Source organism: Zalophus californianus, chromosome 5, assembly GCF_009762305.2.
Source record: "Zalophus californianus isolate mZalCal1 chromosome 5, mZalCal1.pri.v2, whole genome shotgun sequence".
Classification (NCBI taxonomy): domain Eukaryota; kingdom Metazoa; phylum Chordata; class Mammalia; order Carnivora; family Otariidae; genus Zalophus; species Zalophus californianus.
The window spans coordinates 21,026,091-21,047,052 of record NC_045599.1 but is presented as its reverse complement, the minus strand read 5'-3'; the positions used below and the strand labels follow the sequence as shown (position 1 = coordinate 21,047,052).

The window sequence follows — 20,962 nt, the reverse complement described above, 5'->3', positions numbered from 1 at the left end:
TCGTAATATTCTATAGCAAAATACTATGCAACCCTCTGCTTGTTTAGATCACTTCCTAGCAATTGTTAGAAGCTTATTATACATTGTCAGGTTCATCTTATAAAAGAATAGACACTCAACAAATACAGATTGAGACTTTTCCCTAATGTACATATTGTAATATCCTAGATGGAAAGGAGACGATAAAGAAAAATGAAAAAGGAACACAAGAACCCCATGCCAACAACACCCTTTCTTTGTCTAGCTGCCTTTCTTAACTCAGCACTAACATTTCATTTCAGTATGAAATAAATAACATTCTTATTTAGAAAAAACAAATAAATTATAGGCAGTGAAAGGGAAAAGCCATTTAGTTCTTCACCTGCAATCAGATAACACAACAGAAATCACTCTATATGAAACTGTTATTTCTAATCATAACCACAAAACAAGGGATTTTTAAATCCCTCTGCAGAGACCCACTCTATGTGGAGAGCCGAGGCGATCAGACCCAGCTGTCTGAACTCTGTGCTTCAAGGTCCGATAAGGTTCTTCTGAACAGCTGTCTGGTGGCAGCTCAACACCACTCAACACTAGAGCAATTATTCCAGTGACGATCAATCCAGCTTCTGAGGCTCTCTTCACACCCAGCATTCAAAATTAACATGCCTTTTATTATCTAGCCATGGTCCACACTTTAAAAAAATAAATAAATAAACTTCACTTTGAATTTAAGGTTAGATTATTAAGCCCAAACACAAACCTTCTTTCTGTCTTAAAACTAAACTATTTCATAATAATGGATGCAAAATGCATATTAAATGTGCATCTGCTCCAACATTCATTCACCAGCTTCAATTCTGTCCCCAAAGTATCTTCCCTTTCAAAGGAAAAAGGAATGTGATCCACAAAATTTTTACTAAGGAAATTTAATGAATTTCCCTGCAATTAAAATAAATGTAACACACAAAATTTCTAGAAAGTCCTATGATCACAATTTCTACTAACAAGGGTCTCCTCTGGCACTAGTAAAAAGACTAAGATGCTTTTGCACAAACTCAAAAGCTGCAATGGATAATTTCTGGTGGTAAAAAATTCTGCTACTCATTCAATATACTGAGCAGTCAACAAATTACAACAACCTAATCAGAATCAGGCAAACCCTAAATGAAATCAGATTATAATGAGGAAAAATACTAAATAAGACTTAAAATGGACCACAGAACCATTTATTTGAACAAAACAGATTCGTATATATAGTTACCTCTGTGCTTGCTTACAGGGCACGCTTAGAGCTTAAATCCTAATAAAAAATGACTTATTAGGGGAAAAAAACAACCGATAACCACAACTCTGTGCCAGACCATTGATCTGGGGGGCTTAGAAACCAGCAGTGAACAAAATTGAAACTGAAGTTTTTTTGTTTTTTTTTAAAGTCTGGACCATGGCTAGATAATAAAAGGCATGTTAATTTTGAATGCTGGGTGTCCCTGCTTTTACGGAAGGTACTTTCTGGTGGGTAGAGGCACACAATAAACAAACTAATATATGGAAGAGGTAATCAATACTTCAAAGAAAATTAAGCCAGAATAATGAGTTAGAAATTAACAGTATGATTAGTTATTTTACTGCTCCTCCATGGGTTTCATGCAACCCAATCTCATAGGAAAATAGCCTCCTACAAAAATGGTAATTACTAAGTCAATAATTATCTTAGCAGAGCCTAGAGAGTGCTAGAAAAATGTACTGATACAAAAGGAAACAAAGTCAGACACTAACCCCATCCACAAAGAGATTCCACTCTCATAAGGAAATCAATCATAAAGAATTATCTTAACACATTAAATTTGTCAGCAACTTTCTCAACGAGTGCTAGGAAAAAGAAGAAAGTACAGAGTGCTGCAAGAGTACGTGATATAACTTCTGGATAAAAATGTCACATTAAACACAACTCCATTATTACCCCTTCTAGAAACCCAACTAAAACAGCGAAGGCACAAATCCATAATGAAAAAAGTAAAGAGGAAATGACAAAATTGCGGAAGCTGAACATGGATGAATGAGTGAAAATGAGCTTGGCCAACACAAGAGCGCTGAATCCTAAGCCAGAAACAGGGATACCTGAGAAGTAACCTACTTTATACTACAGATACTGTTGATAACAAGAGATACCTTGGTAACTCTTAAGTAGAACTAGCTGAAAATCTATTAAGAAGCAGACAACTACTCCATTCCATGCTCCTGGGCCAAAAGACCCTCATCCACCATGGCAAAAGATGAAAGGTTTACTCTCTAAGGAAAGTAAGCAGAATCTTAGGGCAGTTACATGACACACCCAAAAATAGGGGAACTCGGAGGACTTGTACAGATGCTGATATCTCCTCTCAACCTCCCTGAGCTTACAGTAAGCTGGGCAGCTAAACCCCATAAAGACAAAAACACTGACAGTGCGGGTTCGCAATGAAATAATCCTGCCATTGCACCCACAGTGAAGCTTGGTCAAGAAGCCCCACTCATGCACATGGCTTTCCATCAGATTCTGACAGCCATTCCTGAATATAAAGGTACATCCAACAGTCATCAAACATCTGAGAAAAACTCTTCACTGTGGATTAACTCACCCAATGTCCATTCCACCCTCCCAGTTCTGCTTTCCGAAACTGGAAAGCTAAAAATGCCATTTTCCAGAATTTCTTGCAGGTAGGATTTTGGAGAAAAATTAGGTACTCTAATGCATCTGTAAGTGATATCGAAGAAGTTTTGTTTTTGTTTTTTTAGATCCCTGAGGATTTCCTATGAAATCATGACATCTGCAGATAGTTTTACCACTTCTTTTCCTAGTCTGGATGCCTTTATTTCTTTTTCTTTCTTTCTTTCCTTTTTTTTTTAAAGATTTTATTTATTTATTTGACACACAGAGAGAGGAATCACAAGTAGGCAGAACGGCAGGGAGTGGCAGAGGGAGAAGCAGGCTCCCTGCTGAGCAAGGAGCCCAATGTGGGACTCGATCCCAGGACCCCAGGATCATGACCTGAGCCGAAGGCAGACGCCCAACGACTGAGCCACCTAGGCGCCCCCTTTTATTTCTTTTTCTTGCCTAACTGCCCCGGCTAGAACCTCCAGTACAATGTTGAATGCTAAGTGGTGTGATTGGGCATCCTTGTCTTGCTCCTGATATTAGGAAGAAAGCAGCCAGTCTTTACCATTAAGTATGATATTAGCCATAAATTTTTTATAGATACTCTTCATCAGGTTAAGAAGCTTCCTTTTATCCCTCATTTGAATATTTTTATCATGAAAGAAGAGTATACTTTGTCATATGTTTTTTATGCATCTATTGAGATGGTTGTTGCCCTTTATTCTATTAATATGGTTTACTGCAGTACTGACTCTCACAGACTGAACCAACCCTGCATTCCCAAGATATAACCCGCCTGGTGATAGAATGTAGTCCTTTTACAAGGTGGTAGGTTTGGTTTGCTACTATTTCGTTTTGGGAATTTTTGCACCTATACTCCTGAGGGTCACTGCTATGTGACACTTCTGTGGTCTGAAGTTTCTCCAAGGGAGTGGTCCAATGTCCATTCTCCAGTTTGCTGGGTGTCATGAGGCAAGTATCTGTTGCAACCGCAGAGGCAGCTGCCTGGTCCTGAGTTGTAGCCATACACTTTTTTTTTTTAATTCAGTGGCTCCACTGGTGGCCTCAGACATAAAAGCTCCCAAAATCTATAGCATTCCAGGCATCATTCCAGCACCTCTACCCCTTCTAATAATTTTTTCTAAGCACCTGCATCCCGTATCGTTTTCTTCTCTGCTTAAGATATCTAGTGGTTTCCATTCCCTGCACTGACACATGCAAAGACCTAAATAAATAGAAAAAGAAATTAACTTGGAGCACAAAGGAACTGGGAAGGAAATAAAGACTTCTGAAAAGGTAAGAGGAAGTACTGCATCCATGAAATTTAAACAAGATCAACACAATATAAAGAAACATCAAGAGAGTACAAAGAAGCTATGAAAAATTTTTAACAGGGCAGCAAAAACTGGAAGATAAAATTGAGAACATCCAGGAGAGAAAAAATTTTTTTATTTTTTATTTTTTTTAAAGATTTTATTTATTTGACAGAGAGAGACACAGCGAGAGAGGGAACACAAGCAGGGGGTGTGGGAGAGGGAGAAGCAGGCTTCCCGCCGAGCAGGGAGCCCGATGCGGGGCTCGATCCCAGGACCCTGAGATCATGACCTGAGCCGAAGGCAGACGCTTAACGACTGAGCCACCCAGGCGCCCCGAGAAAAAATTTTTTTAAATAAGAACACTAAAGAATCAATTTAAGAAGCCCAACATCTAAATAACAAGAGTCTCAGACAGTAATAAAATAGGAGAAAATCATGAATAAAATAATTTTTTAAAGTTGCCAGGGACCGAAGGACATGAATTTCCAGACTGAAAACTACCACCATGTGACCAGCAAAATGGAAGAAAAAGAGATCCACACCAAGAAACATCCTTAAGAAATTTCCGAACTGGAGGCACCTGGGTGGTAAAGTCAGTTAAGTGTCCAATTCTTGGTTTCTGCACAGGTCATGATCTCGGAGTCATGAGATTGAGCCCTGCATCCAGCTCCACACTGGGTGCCAAGTCTACTTGGAGATTCTCTCTCCCTCTCCCTGTGCCCCTCCCCCCTGCTTGTGCATGCTCTCTCTCTAATAAATAAGTGAATACAAATTTTATTTATTTGAGAGAGAATACGAGCGGGGGAGGAGGGGCACAGGGAGAGGGAGAAGCAGACTCCCCACTAAGCAGGGAGCCCAACAGGGGGACTTGATCCCAGGACCCTGAGATCATGACCTTAGCCAAAGGCAGACACTTAACCAACTGAGCCACCCAGGTGCCCAAATAAATACATCTTAAAAAAAAAAAAAAAGAAAATTTCAGAATTGGACCAAAAAAAAGAAAAGATGCTACAAGCTTTCTAATTTTTCACTCATTAGTACTTCTTAGCTACAACAAAAGCTAGAAAACTATAAAGCATGGTTTCAAAATCCTTAGGAAATATCCTTTACAACTTAGAATTCTATATTCAAACTATCCATGTTCAGGCAACACAACTAGCCTAGAGAAGCACACAAGGCTCTGAATGATATTTCTTCAGTAACATAAAATTAGAAACAAAACAGAACAAAAAAAAAGTGATTCCAAATGACTTGATGTTTTTACAGTACCAAGTCTTTCTACATAAATTAGACAAAACTAAGTGGGGAAAAAATGTTATCTTCCTAGGTAATCAAAAGGTTGGGTACAGGGAAGAAAAACTAAGGACGGAACTCTAAGGAGTTCTATTGGAGATTATGTTCATAGCACACACAGGCATGGCTGCCATAACACAATAGACACATGCGTTCCTGAAAACTCTTAACATCTACAGACACTAGAGTAACGGATCGAATGGAAAAATAAAGTTGGAACAACCCTCTCAAAACCTATGCAGTTTTCTAGCCAGAACACCAGCGATAACATCAATAATTAATAATTAGTACCTCAGGAGATGACTTGGACAACCCTGGTAAGGAGCGTAGTGTGGCTACAACTACCTCGAGAGATGCTCATAAATGCACAGAAGCAGGCACGCTGGCTTGCAGGAACTGAGACAACAGAGACAGACGTAGAGCTCTGAGCAGACCACCAACTAGAAAGGCAAAGGGAACGCACCTCTCTGGGAGAGGGAGCCCCAGGAGCAGGCACTCACTTTTGATTTTCTTAAAATAAAGCTGAAAAGCAGAAACAGACCCATAAATATAGAGAACAAACTGAAGGTTGCCAGAGGGGTGGGGCACGGGGTGGGGGTGGATAAATGGCTGAGGGGAAAGGGGATACAGGCTTCCAGTCACGGAACGGATGAGTCAGAGATGAAAGGTACAGTACAGGGAATACAGCACTGGTACTCTAACAGAGTTGTACAATGGTATTAAAATAGAGTTATGCAGTAACGGATGGTAGCTACACTTGTAGTGAACACAGCATTATGTACAGAACTGTGAAATCACTATGTCATGCACCTGAAACTAATGTAAGATTGTACGTCAAGCATACTTCAATTAAAAAATAAAAAAATAGTAAGGGGCGCCTGGGTGGCTCAGTCCATTAAGCGTCTGCCTTCGGCTCAGGTCATGGTCCCTGGGTCCTGGGATGGAGCCCTGCGTCAGGCTCCCTGCTCCGTGGGGAGTCTGCTTCTCCCTCTCCTGTGCCCCTCCCCTCCCCCCATCGTCTCACTCATGCCCCCTCTCTTTCAAATGAATAAATAAAAAAATCTTTAAAATAAAATAAAATAACAAAATAGAGTTGAAAGTGGAACTGAAGACTTTCTTTACCTCTGAACTCTACTCCTGATATTCTTGTTCCCCTTTACTAAAGTCATATATAAATCAGTACAACCTGCAATTACGATAATATCATTTCTGTATTTAAAAGTCACATTTGAGCTACCTGGTGTTAAAGAAGAATTTGTAGCAAAACACTGACTTAATACTTAAAAAAAAAAACAAAAACTGATCTAAACCAATCTAAACTAAAATGTAATGTACTAGGAGGATAACAGGAAGAAAATATATTATGGATAATAGAATAAAGAATTCAATTCCCCATCTTCCATAGCACAAAGTCAGTAATGTCATTTAGACACAGAAATAAATACCAAATGAGCAGTGAAAATAAATGAAGGTAACCTTTTTTCATGAGAAGCCTTGGGAGAACTGTTAATTATGTACACACCTAAACACTGCTGGGTAGTCCTAGGTTGGTTAGTTTGTTTTTCAAGGCTCATATTAAAAACATCTGATAGTCAGGGAAGACTTCCCTAAAAAATGGGTACAGTGGACATCCGAGAGATGAGAAGTTAACCCAAGGATGAGAGAAGTCCAGACAAAGGAAAGCTCTTTTGCGAAGTTGCTATTAAGAGGGAGCACGGTAAACAGGGTTGAATAAAGGACTCACAGTGAGGGGAGAGAGCAAGACCAAGTATGATGAGAGATGAAGCTGGAATCAGAAAGGAGCCAGCTCATTCAGGGAAGAACTTTGAGGCAGGATGACCAATATGTCCGTTTGCCCAGGACAATTTCCATTCATGCCAGTTGTCCTAGCATAATTTATGGCTTCCTCTTTCACACATACCAGTATCTCTATTTGATCACCCTGCAATTAGGTAATACTGAGGGATTAGTCTTTATCCTAGAAGCTACTGAAGTGTTTTAAGCAAAAGTGGTGAAGTGCATTATCAGAGGGATAAGTGCTCTGGTCCCCTACCCGATGTTTTATGATACAAAGTTCAACTGAGAATCTACTTTGAATAAACCTGTAAGAATGTCTCCTCTTCAGAGCCAACATTCTTGTACAAGGGATCTCACAGTCTCTTTCTTCCCACTCCTTCCTTAATTACCCCACTTCCTTTGATCCTACCTCCCTTTACTAGCATTAGGCACTCACAGTCAACAATAACCTTCCAGCCACCGAAGTTAATAGATACTTTCAGGCCTTATCATACCAAAACTACACTAGCATTCCTTCTTAAATCTCCTTGTCCTATGACGCAACCTTGTTCTACTTCTCTGTTACTTACCATCTCCAGTGTGGGTTTTTCCTTTCTCTACCTAGGCCTCCCATGTAGATGTTTTCCATGTCTTTGCCCCCTTCTCTTTTGTCTTTATCCGCAAATATCACCCATGCTCCTAAAACTATACCTCCAATCAAAGTCTCTTCTCAGAGCTCCAGGAAAGTACTCTAGATTGCCAGCCAACACCTCCACCTAGAAGTCCAACAAACAACACTAATTCACCACTAACCCTGAGTAGGTCCTCTAAACCAGTTCCTTATCCATCAAGCTCTAAGAGCAACACTTTCCCCAGGAAACCATGCAGAGAAGCAGAGTCACTCTAGACTCTTCTCCCCAATCTCCCAGGCTTAGCATCTCCTAATTGCACTTTCTGTCCTTTCCCACTGCCTACCTGAATTCAGGGGCCACCTCATAACTTCCCAAGTGTCCTTACGGATGTTTTACCTCTACTCTTTGTTTCCTCCACAGAATGGCCAGACCATTCATCCATTTATGTCACCTTTTTCTTGAGGCTCCTCATTTCTTAAAATTCAACTGTTCTCTACCACATACATACATACATATTGCTCTAGTTAGATGAAACTACTTGCCATTCAGGAAAACACCCTCTCCTAATGTTTTCCAGCCAAGTCGTACTTACTTAGCTCCCAACACTTAGCTCAGACTTCAGTGCCTCCCCAGTCCCCTTGGGATGTCTTTCAAAACTTCAAAAGGCTCCAAGTTTGCCTTAGGTGGTAGTCTTTTCCTCCACAGCACCATGTGGATACCTACCATCATAACACTTATTACACTGTACTAACGTCCTGCATTTATGTTATCACAATAGCACAGTGTTTGTGTTCCTCCTTGCCCACAAGACTATAAGCAACTTGATAACAAGGACTGAGTGTCCCATCTATTCCCAGTATCTGGGTCAAGGCCTGGTATATAGTACCATTCCACAAATGTGTGCTGAATAAAAAATGAAAAGAACATTTCTCAAAAAAAAAAAAAAACTTTTAAATTTAAATTTTAAAAAATCATTGTTTCATGAGTATTAAAGACTTAGAGCTTTTAATTCCTCTTAAAATTACTATTAAGGCAGAGAGTAAAGAAAGAAAGTAGCTTTTTAAGAAAGAAGGTAAATCCATCTCCACCCTTTCCTTATTAGCAAGTGAAGCCCTCCATTATTATTTCAAACAGCTGTTTCCATTTCTGCACTCTACTGACAAATCCAAAATTACCTCTTGGGGACTATGAACTATCACTGAGAAAAATGCACATCCAGTACCATTTGCAAAAGTAACCAAACAGACCTGAAAATCAACTGTCCCATATAAGTGTTCAAATCCCAATACAATGACAGTGCGTGGTGAGCCTGCTTCAGGTTGGTAAACCCACAGAACAGCACTGATGTAGGGATTACATGAAATGGCACAGGAGGCACCTGGCTGTCTCAGTTGGTGCAGCACATGACTCTCGATCTCCAGGTCATGAGTTCAAGCCCCATGTTGAGCACAGAGCTTACTTTAAAAAAAATTGAAATGATCCACGTAAAAACTCTCTAGCAATGCTAGAAGACAGAACTAGGACTTATTCTAGCTCCATTTATCTAAGTTCTCTGTACCTCAAGTTTCCTCACTCATCAAACAGGGTTATCATAAGGCTTAAAAGACAGTGTCCACGAAGCCTCTAGCACCGTGCCTGGCGAACACGGTAAGCACAAAGTCAATGTTAGCACTTTCTGTCCTATATCTTGCACAAGTACTTTAATCTCCGTAGGTCTCAATTTCTTTAACGACAAAATGAGTTGGTTTAGATTGCACTATCCAAGACCTCTTCTAGCAGCAAAAGCATTCTAATTCTGTGTTCAATAAATCCAAATGCAGTGAAGGCAAACAGGACCAAGTAAACAGATTAGCTAAGGAAAACAGTATTTATCATCTAGGCCTACACCAAAAATATCAGCAAAAACCTAAGATCGTAACGTGAGTTTTGACTGTTTGACTCCTTTATGCCAACAACATTAGCATTATGATATAAAAATGATCAAGAACTTGGGACATCTGGGTGGCTCAGTTGGTTAAGGGTAAGTCTCTTGATTTCGGCTCAAGTCATGATCTCCTGGTCCTGAGATCAAGCCCCATGTCAGTCTCTGTGCTAGGTGTGGAACCTGCTTGAGATTCTCTCTCTCTCTGCCTCTCCCCTCTCTTGAAAAAAAAAAAAAGAACTAGAAAAAATTTCCAAAATTAAAATTAAATTCCTCTAAACAGGAAATGGACACTCATCTGTGCTTCAAAAATTGGCAAAATGGTAATTACTTTACCCAGTGGTTAACATTTAACCAGTAAACTAGTTAACATTTAACCATTAAGTTAACCAGAAGAAAAAACCTGTTATATTGTCAGCAAGAGAGAAGAGGATAATCGTGGTGCTCTAATGGCCTCTGAGAAATTGGGTAGATATATAGTCACTGTGAAGCGTATACCCTTATTTTTTTTTAAAGATTTTATATATTTATTTGACAGAAAGAGAGATAGCGAGAGCAGGAACACAAGCAGGGGGTGTGGGAGAGGGTGAAGCAGGCTCCCCATTGAGCAGGGAGCCCGATGAGGGGCTCAATCCCAGGACCCTGGGATCATGACCTGACCCGAAGGCAGACCCTTAACGGATTGAGCTACCCAGGCACCCTGAAGCGTACATCCTTGGTCACTGTAAGCTAAGTGACCAATGAAGTTACCAATATATCTTTAAAATGTGTTAAATGATAGTACAGTACATTTACTGACATGTAAAGATATTCACAAAATAGTGCTGCATGAAAAAAGGTTACATATCAGTATTTATCAAGAATAAAATTTTGTTAAAAAAAACATTTTCTGTTAATAATATGGATATTAGGGCGCCTGGGTGGCTCAGTTGGTTAAGCGACTGCCTTCGGCTCGGGTCATGATCCTGGAGTCCCGGGATCGAGTCCCGCATCGGGCTCCCTGCTCAGCGGGGAGTCTGTTTCTCCCTCTGACCCTCTTCCCTCTCGTGCTCTCTATCTCTCATTCTCTCTCAAATAAATAAATAAAATCTTAAAAAAATAATAATAATAATAATATGGATATTAACAGAAAAACTTCAGAGCTTTTTTACGGAACTAAGGGTGATTTTAATTTTCCTCTTGGTGTTCACCTGTCTTTTCTAATTTTCCATAAAATATAATAATTTTTTGTACAATAAAAAAAGCTCATTTTTTAAAATTTCCCCAAATATAACAGCCAACACACAATCCCCTTCTCACAGAAGTACAGTGAAAAAAAGAAGTTAAAAACCCTGATTAGGAAACTTCCTTAGATCCCAGTAATAACTGGGAACTTCAGTTAGGTTCCCATCACTCGACGCCTCAGCCTCAATCTCACTATTTGTGAATGAAAACAGACCTACACTTATGATATAAAATTCTAAAGATCTCTAACTCAGACATACCAGAGGTGATGTCATCTGGACAAATTAAAGAACAAATATTAACAGATTGTGCAGAGGGGGAAAAAAAGAATCAACAGCATATTTTTATGATGCTTTATCTTTCACTCCATGTTTACTTTCTTGAATCTGGGTACACTAAAAGATTATCTAGTTGAAGAGATTAAACCTAGGGATTAGATTCCAACAACTCCAAAAGATATCTTGCTCTACCAAACATCCTTTGAAAGCACAGGAAGGAAGTGTTATGACAGTTTAATTACTTAGGATTTGCTTCCTAGACTTTACCACCAGTTCTAGGGGTTTCATCCTTCCATTTATTCCCCTGAAAATTAACTTTAGCATGCAGGTTTATAGCTCCTGTATTAAGGCCAGGTGTTACTGTCAACTTGTTTCTACCAGAGAAAAATAAGGACATGAACAAAACACAAGTAAAACATGAAGGTTTCTGTTTTTCAACTAATCATCCTATGTACAAAGAAAAATTCCCTAAAGCAGATTAGCATTTAGTATTTTAGGTTTGAAAACTGAAGAAGAATGTTAAAACAAGCCTGCAGAGTTGTTTACCCTATGACATTTCCTATATTTAATTCCATCAGTGACTAAAATATGTAGAAAGCCAACAAAGGAAGTATATACATGTACTAAGTCCAAATATATAGTAAATTCCAATGCCCCTCCCCACTAGGAAAGTAATAGGAAAAATTATTTTATATTTACATTTCAGTACTCTTTAAAATGGCTACAGTTTTAGCAATTTTCCTTGCTAAAATATTAGCAATATTTTATACAAATACTGCTGGATAAAAATTCATCCATTATTATGACACAAGTAAATAACAGGCTAAAAAATGGTTTAAGTTTCTTAATTCTTCCTGAGACTCCGAAAACTACTACTCACTCCTAACCCTAATTATACAGATGAGGAAATGCAGACTCAAAGAATTAAAGTACCTGCCCCAAGTCACAAAAAATAAGAAGCTGCAACTTCATGTAGTGCTCCTGTTTGATACCACCCAATCTCATGCTTTTGTGACTGACAGTGCCCCAAATATATTTGTTAGCAGCAAGTAAGTACCAGTAGGCACTTTTAAATGAAAACACGCAAATCCAAATTTCCCATTAGAAGTTTCCTTACTGATGTAATAACAGAGCAAAATCAAAAGAATGTTATTTTGCCCAAAGAAATATACAAATAAGGTTTAATCCCTCAACCACAAATCCATCTTCCTCAAAGCAATGGTGCTTGGGACTGGAGACGGAAAGTCAACAAATCTTCAGGTGTATATGTACCATGAAGAAACACAGTCAACATTATACTCTTTGGACAAAAAATGGACTTTTATTTTCATTTAATTATATTTAAAAAGAAGCACCATTTGTTTTGAAAAGGCAAGAAATTATGCTTTAAATCATTAGATTTTGTACATTATCTCAAAGATTAATTTTAAAACAGTGGCTTTGAGCCCTAATACCTATAAAACATGAAACTATTTCAAGAGATGTTCTTTTTAATTTTTTCAAATGAAGGGACAGTAAAATTGGCTCAGCATCTTAAACAACCCTACAGCATCCATTATGTTATATACCAGTGAGCCCCCATCACCACTTTCCTAATTAATTCATAACTCTCAAAGAGAAACTTTACTTTAGAGTTAATTTTGCACCTTTTCAAGTTTTAAAATCTACCACAAAACAAATGAGGAATAAAAGACAACTTCTAGAACCTGATGAATCCAGTGAACTTAATAAAAATCAATCAGTTTAAAAACACAAATCCAGGGACACCTGGGTGGCCAATCAGTTCAGTGTCCAACTTTTGTTTTTGGCCGAGATCACGATCTCAGGGTCATGGGATCAAGCTCTCTCCCTCCCTCCCAGTCTGCCCCTCCCACAACTCCTACTCATGTGCTCTCCCTCTAAAATATATAAATAAATAATATTTTTTAAAAAATAAAAACACAAATCCATATTCTCCTATATGCACTTCCAGAGTTTCTAAAACCTAAAATTTTTGTTAATTCATTTGCTGATAAAACCTGACCTAAATGGACATGAGGCTATTTTTAGTCATCTTTCTCCACTTACTATAACTATTAATATCTTTCCTCGCAGAAATATCTGTTTCACAATGGAGTGCTACCCCCCCCAGACCCCACTGGGGATATCCTATACAGTACATGCACATTACCTTCTTAAAATTCAAAGTGTTTTTACTTCCAGAACACACCTGGCCTTAAGGATTTTACACAAAAAACTGGGAACCTGTATCACCGAAAAAAAAAGTGCACCCACAAAATAAATTACTGAACTACCGACCAACAGATTTAATTCTCTTATATCTAGCTTCCCTGTATAATTAGTTAATACTGAAATTCTCAATGTCAATCTTCCCTTTTTGTTTAAAGTGTTGACTGATAGCACTCATCATCATTCTTAGAAATTGTTGCCCAAAAAATTTCCAATCAATGTAAGTACGTTTGGACTGAATCAATCTTCCCTTTTTGTTTAAAGTGTTGACTGATAGCACTCATCATCATTCTTAGAAATTGTTGCCCAAAAAAGTTTCCAATCAATATAAGTATGTTTGGACTGAATCAGAGTAGCTATATCTTAGATCTGAGATGTTTTTCTGTGAGAGACCAAGTGTTTGGAAGCTATTGTCAAATTCTCTCCAGCAGGACCAAGGGTCTCCACGAATTCTTCCATCTTTGAGGTATGCTGTGTGCTGAGGAACCAAAAAGGGACCAAGTAATTTTAGAATCTGTAGTTTTTTTTAAGATTTTATTTATCGAGAGAGAAAAAGCAAGAGAGAGAGAGCATGAAGGGGGGGGCACAGAGAGAGGGACAAGCAGACTCCTCATTGAGCAGGGAGCCCTAGGTGGCGCTCAATCCCAGGAGCCTGAGATCATGACCTGAGCCAAAGGCAGACACTTAACGGAATGAGCCACCCAGGCGCTCCTGGAATGTATAATTTTCTTAACCCACCTACATGATACACTAATTACAAAGACTCTAAATAAAAAACTAAAAACAGAAAATAATTATCAAACAAAAGAGTTAAATGGACCCAAACAGACAAAAAGTTTCTTCCTTTTCATCTTACAAATTATACTTCAATTTTGGTCAAAATTAAACGATTTGCAAGATTTCTACATATAGGCATTAGCCACCCCACTATACCCTAATAAAAAGGCAGTTAAGTATGCCACATGAAATAAACCTATAGCATCAAAGTGAATTGGGAAGGGATCATCAGCAGACATTCCAACAAATTTCTAGAAGATGAAGAGTATATAAAAATACATACCACAAAACATGCATAGAAGGACTACGGGGGAAAGTGAGGGAGACTCAAAATGGGGCCATTAACTCATGGAACAGCTTTGCACCTGATCCTCCGCAGCATATCCTACCCTACAGGCTTTCCAACAAGTTAGCCAAGGGCACAGCCCATTCATACATAGAGGTCCTAATTTGTCCTTGCATCAGAAAAGGCAGGGAAGGAGCTACCTGAACAACAAAGCAGTGATGCTCAACCATTCATTTATAAATGGTGACAACCAAGGATCATGCACATGACAAAAATCACTTGCAAAAAAAACTAAACCAAACAAAAGGATCAAGTGACCAGGGAGGGAAAAAGAGATAATCCAGTAAACAGAAAAGAATTAAAAAAAAAAGAAAATCCTAAGTATTATCCTCAGACAGAATAAAGAAAATAATGCATCCTTAAAACAGAAACAAAGTGAATGAAAGAGAATACCTGTACAAAAAGATTTCTTGGAATTAAAAGTATGACTTCAGCCTTTACAATGTCACTATTGACCTAGAGAAGAGTCACAATAATTTCTGAGAATGGGGAAAAAAATTATGAGACAGAAGTGTTCAACATCTCCACCACAGAACAAAGAAAACAAAGCACAGAAAGGTATGGAATAAAGTAAGTTTCCCAGAGCTAAATAAAGATCAAGGCTTTAAATAAAAAGAAACTATTGGCAACAGTAAGAATGCATAATGGAAATATCCATTCCTAGGCTCACCACCATGCAATTTCAGAAAATCAAGATAAAAGAAAATTCCAAAGCTTACACAGAGGAAAGGCAAAAGCAATTACCAAAAGAAAGTAACTGGGGGGGCACCTGGGTGGCTCAGTTGTTAAGCATATGCCTTCAGCTCAGGTCATGATCCCAGGGTCCTGGGATCAAGCCCCGCATCAGGCTCCCTCCCTGCTCAGCGGAGAGCTCGCTTCTCCCTCTCCCACTCCCCCTGCTTGTGTTCCTGCTCTCACTCTCTCTCTCTATCAAATAAATAAATAAAATCTTTAAAAAAAAAAAAGTAACTGTGACTGGCATCAGAGATGACAACACTGGACGCTAGAAGACAATGGAGCAATATAATTCCCAAGTTCTGAGGAAAAAATGTTGAACCAGTATTCTATACCTAACCCAACTATCAATCAAGCATGAGACAAAACAGTTACTTTCAGACACACAGGACTCAGAGAGTTTACATCCTGCCAATTTTTCTGAGTAAAGTTACTTAAGATGCCCTCCAACATCATTCTCCAACAAAATGAGGTAAGACACCAAGGAAAGGAAAATATGTGATCTAGGGGAAACTGGGTCTAAATCAGGTTGATTCCTAGGATGTCAGCTGCACAACATGTCTTAAGTGCAGAAAGGCTCAGGGGAAAAAAGAATAGTTATGTAAAGGATATTACAATTACATATCTTTAAAAAGTCTTCTTTAGTCAACAAGACAAATGAAAAGGCCATTTTAGGGACAAAATTGTACCCAAAATATCAGGAGTGGGGCACCGGGGTGGCTCAGTCAGTTAAGCGTTTGACTGTGGCTCAGGTCCTGATCCCAAGCTTCACACTCAGTGGGAAGTTGGCTTGTCCCTCTGCCCCTCCCCTCTCCTACCTCCCCCTCATGCATGAGCTCTCTCTCTCAAATACATAAATAAAATATTTTAAAAAAAAATTTTTAAATATCAGTGTTGAAACCTCAAACGAAGTAAAACGTGGCATATTTTGAGCAATCGATGGCATGTTAGAAAAGAAAATGCATCTGATGCGGACAAAAGGAATACATATACAGATTTTAAAAATGTATTTTTAATCCCAGCACACTAAAGGATATCTCAAGGGGTATTACTTTCAATTTTCAATCCCTAAGCAGGCCTTCCTTAACCACACCATCCCTTCACCCTCCTCTACTTTTTTTTTAAAGATTTATTTATTTTAGAGAGAGAGCTCAGAGGGAGAGGCAGAGTCCCAAGCAGACTCTTCACACAGCAGGACTAGATCTCACTACCAGATCATGTGAGACGAAACCAAGGGTCAGACACTTAACTGACTGCGCCATCCAGGCGCCCCACCATGCTTTATTTTTATTCCTCTAATACCTGTTATTACTTATTATACCACAAACATTATTTTATCGATTCTAATACACATATTCTTCACTTTTTATCTTGCTGAAACTAGCATGCATCTTACAACCCATACACAGCATTTTTTCCACTTTAATTGACAAATAGACACACATCACTGTGTAAGTTTAAGGCATACAGCATGATGGTCTGATTAACATATAACGAGAAATGATTAACACAATAGGTTCAACTAATATCCATCTTCTCATGTAGATACAAAAAGAAGAAAAAAGGGAGAAAAATTCTCCTTGTGATGAGAACCATTAGCATTTAGCCTCTTAACTTCCCTATATATTATATGGCATGATGACCTATAGACATTGTGTTATACATTACATATCTCGTACTTATTTATCTTGTAACTGTGTGTATGTTTTGACTCCCTCCCTCCATTTCCCCCTCCCCCTCCATACATACCATTTTATAACTACAGTCAGCCAGGTGGCAGTCTTGTTACCGCCTGAAAAACGCTGTTAACTTTTGAAAAGATTATAAAAGCATCAGCACCAAAATGCTTCAGATTAGATGAAACAGGACCTTTATCCATTTGCTGGGTATTGCCGAGCCGTACTCAGCAACATGAGATCAGTAATTTCTTTACTTAAATTTATTTAAAAATCTCTGTAATCTCTGCACATAGAACAGTGACTGGCACATAACAGATACGTAATCTGTCACATTTAACATCTCTGAAACAGAAATGGGTCCAACAGGATGGATCCTACACAGCTGGTTCTGATTTTTTTTTCTTAGTGGTACATACAGTAATGGCAAGTCATTACACGCAATGACATCTAGGATATGAAGAAATTCAATGACAAAAAAATACAGAAATTGGACAGTACAAAAAAAATGGTCAGTGGAGTGAGTGAAATGACCCACTTCAAAAGATGACTCCAAAGGTTGGTAAATCCAAGAAATAGAAAAATAAGCTTATTTTTGAGTTATGAAACTAAACACCCAAATAAATAAAAACAAAAAGAGCTAAACACAACTGCCTCCTGGAAAAAGCAGAATGTCACCCATCTTTCACTATAAGCCAATCTACAATTATTTTTTATCAAGTGCACTTACTTTTTATGAACCATTTTTCAAATATTAATAAGGTGGAGAAGTAAAGATGCACACATACAAAATCACAGAGATTGAGACAAGGGCATTCACACAGACACACACAGAAAGACATTCATGGGCAGAGTCAAAGTCAAGAGTCAAACATATCCAGAAATTTCAACGGACAATGCAGGATGGAGACCATGAGTTCCGGAAGCAAATTTAACAAATATCTAAAGCATGACATAGTTGCGTACTGATTATAATTTGCCATTTTGTTCACCGCAAAGTCAAGGTAGGCTCAGCAAAGCCTTGCAAGTTTATCCTTACGCCCCGGACTGAAAACTCAGACCCCCTTAGGCGTAATAATTACAAACTCAACCTCTCCACAACACTTCACACTCAAAACAACAACCCTTTCCCCAGCCCTGGCCGGTCGTTAATCACAATGACAGACGCGGGGGCTTGAAAAGGTCTCTCCAGTACCAGAAGACCCAAGTGACTACATTAAAGGGGTGCACAAGCTCGGGGAGGAGACTGCTGCTGGGGGGGGGGTGGTAGGAAGTCCGCGGATCGGAGAACGGTGGCCATGACATGCAAAACCCCAGCTTTCGTCGTCAGGTCCACAAAAGCACCCAAGGGGACCTGCGCCTGACTTTGCAGAAAGACAGGACACCCTTCCCCGAAGAAAGCTGAAGAGCTTAAAAACCCAACTTGCCCTGGGCGGGCAGAGGCGCGCAGTTTAGACCCCGCCCCTCCCTCCCCGCCCAAGGCAGGCGTAGAACGATCGCAAAATGTCACAGGGCCCAGACTGAGCGCGCCAAAGCGGGACCCACCCCCGGGAGACCGGGAAGCGGGAGGCAGGTCCCTCCCCTTCCTCTCTCCGCCCGCGCAGAGCTCATTCATTCTTGAGGAGGGCAGCCCATCTTCCCCGGCCGGCTATCCCTGCACCGCAAACCCACCAGCCGCTTTGTCTCCCGTCCGGCCGGAAACCAGAGCGCGCATTCGAGCGCGCGCCCAGACGCCACCACCCCGCACGGGGGCCCCGCCGGGCGTCCCCGCCGGAGAACCCTTCTAGATCTCGGGGTGCGAGGCCCGAAGCCGGCCGCTCCTCCTTGGCGGCCTCAGGTGCACGCTTCGCCCTGCCCTGCGCGGTAGCCGGGAGACGGAAATGTGCATCCCGGTCGCACCGTCGCTACAATTCGAGCCCCCTCCGCGATCCCTGTCCCCGCTAAGAAACACTCGATTCTCCTTCCGAAGGGCGTAGGCACCTGGCCCGGCTCTCCCGCCCCCCCCCCGAGCTTGAGCCCCCCCGCTTGTTTTGTGAGGTAACGCGGCCGCCAGGCGGGCACTCACTTGAGGACCAGCTGGTCGTGCTCGGCTTTGAACTTGCCCAGCTCGATCTGCAGCTTGGCGCGCTCGCGGGCCGTGTCGTCTAGTGCGCGTCGCGCGTCGGCCAGCTCGGTCTCGTACAGCGCCTTGAGGCCAGTGAGCTCGCGGCCGCGCACCTCCTCGCGCTCCGTCACCTGCAGCTGCAGCGCGCTGTTCTCCGTCTCCAGGCTGCGCACCTTGTCGATGTACACGGCCAGCCGGTCGTTGAGCTCGCGCAGCTCCTCCTTCTCCTGCAGCCGCGACAGCCGCGTGGGGCTCAGCGGCGTAGCGGGGGCGCTGGCGCGGCTGCCCGACCGCGGCGGCACGGGGGTCGCGGTCGCCATGGCGGGCGGCGGGGCGACTGGCGGGCGGAGCAGAGCGGGGAGGCCGCGGGCAGCACGGGACACGGAGAGGGATGCAGAGGGAGAAGCGGAGACCGAAGGCACAAACCGACGACCCGCGCCCGCGGAGAAGCCGGCGTGGGAAGGGAGAAGCACCTGGGTCGGCGGGAGCCGGGTTACAGCACAAAGGGCAAAGGGGAAAGACTGCCAATCAGTCAATCGTAAACTGCCCTTTGTAAGAAAATACGCGCACACACTCACACACACACTCGGGAAGATTCGGGGCGAGGGTGACCGAGAAGGCCGAGCAGGGTCCACGCGCCGCCGCCGAGTCTCCCGCCCGCAGCACTTTGTTTCCTCTCAGGCGGCGCGGAGCGACTCGGGGGGGGGGGGGGCCGAGGGGGAGGGAGCAGGGCGGCGGGGGGCGGAGGTGGCGCGGGCAGTGGCGCCGCACTCTCCAACATGGCCGGCGCGCTCCGGCACCTCCACGTGACCGTCGCCGGCCAATGGAGAGCCGGCGGCGCGCTCCGCTTCTCGGGGGCCGGGCCTGTAAATTCAAAATCGGAGCCTCGGGCAACCGTCCGCCTGGCGCGCGGGGCTGGGCGTGGCTGGGGAAGCGCTGAGGGCGGTGGAGTGGGGCGCCGGGGACTGCTCGCCCGGCGGCCCAGGGACCAGCGGCGGCCGGGCCTTCCCGCCACCCCGCGAGGACCCCCGGAGGGGCCGGGCCTGCGAGTGGCGGGAAGGAGCCCCGAGGTTTTCCGGGGCGGGTCCGCGCCGCCGCCTACACCCAGCGGTTCAGGGAAATTCAAACATCAACGGCCGTAACAGCCACACGCAAAGCTCCTAGAGGCCGGGACGACCGCGGACTTTGTAACCTTATCCCCGCCCGGGCGGACGGGGCTCGGGGCTTACAAAGGAGGCCCGGGCGCTATGGAGTTACGTAATGGGCTCTGGTGTTCGAGGTTCAAAACCCGCCGCGCGCCGGTGCCAAATGCAAGCCTTTATTTTTCTCTCGGAGGGAAAACGGTGTATCCCAGCACCTCCTCGCTGTCAAATCGACGTATGCGTGCGTGTCTTGAAGCGACCGAGTCACAGAAAAGCCAGAAACCCTGACTTGGGGTCGCAAGTGACATTAACGTGTGAAGGAACCCGCACAAGATGCCAGATTGTCTTGCTTCACTAAAATCCAGTGCATCAAAATCTTAAACGTGTGCAGATTTAAGTAGAAATTGACTTCTTGCTTAAAAAAAAGAAATGATCCCCCAAAATGTAACTGACAACTAATTCTAGTAGAATGTCCATTAATCGCTTTGAAAAGTTTTTACTTTCAGGCTAACGTTTGCCGGAACTTACGGTGCCCTGCACCGGGCTTTTTTTTTTTTTTTTTTTTTTTTGAGACATAATGAGAGAGAGCACAGGAGAGGGGGGAGGGTCAGAGGGAGAAGCAGACTCCCCGCCGAGCAGGGAGCCCGATGCGGGACTCGATCCCGAGACTCCAGGATCATGACCTGAGCCGAAGGCAGTCGCTTAACCAACTGAGCCGCCCAGGCGCCCTGCACCGGGCTTTTTGTAGGTTATCCGTCCACACGGCCGCTCTGTGGTGGGGGAACTGTATTATTTCCCTTCGAAAATTCACCCATTTAATAGACGAATTTCCTTAAGGCTGCCGGGGAGGGACAGGACGTCGTTTGAACCCAGTTTCAGTTGACGCCAGAGCCTCG

The 20,962-nt window shown here is 42.2% G+C and overlaps 1 protein-coding gene across 1 annotated transcript in view; it reads right to left on the bottom strand.

Annotated features, from left to right (window-relative positions):
* Nucleotides 1-19,614, bottom strand: part of LMNB1 (lamin B1) — a 52,845-nt gene extending 33,231 nt beyond the window's left edge. Inside the window, exon 1 of the mRNA XM_027606705.2 lies at nucleotides 18,886-19,614. Within this exon, the coding sequence (XP_027462506.1) occupies nucleotides 18,886-19,244 (359 nt within the window). The 5' untranslated portion in view covers nucleotides 19,245-19,614. The remainder of the gene's footprint in view (nucleotides 1-18,885) is intronic.
* Between the last annotated feature and the right edge of the window lie 1,348 nt (nucleotides 19,615-20,962).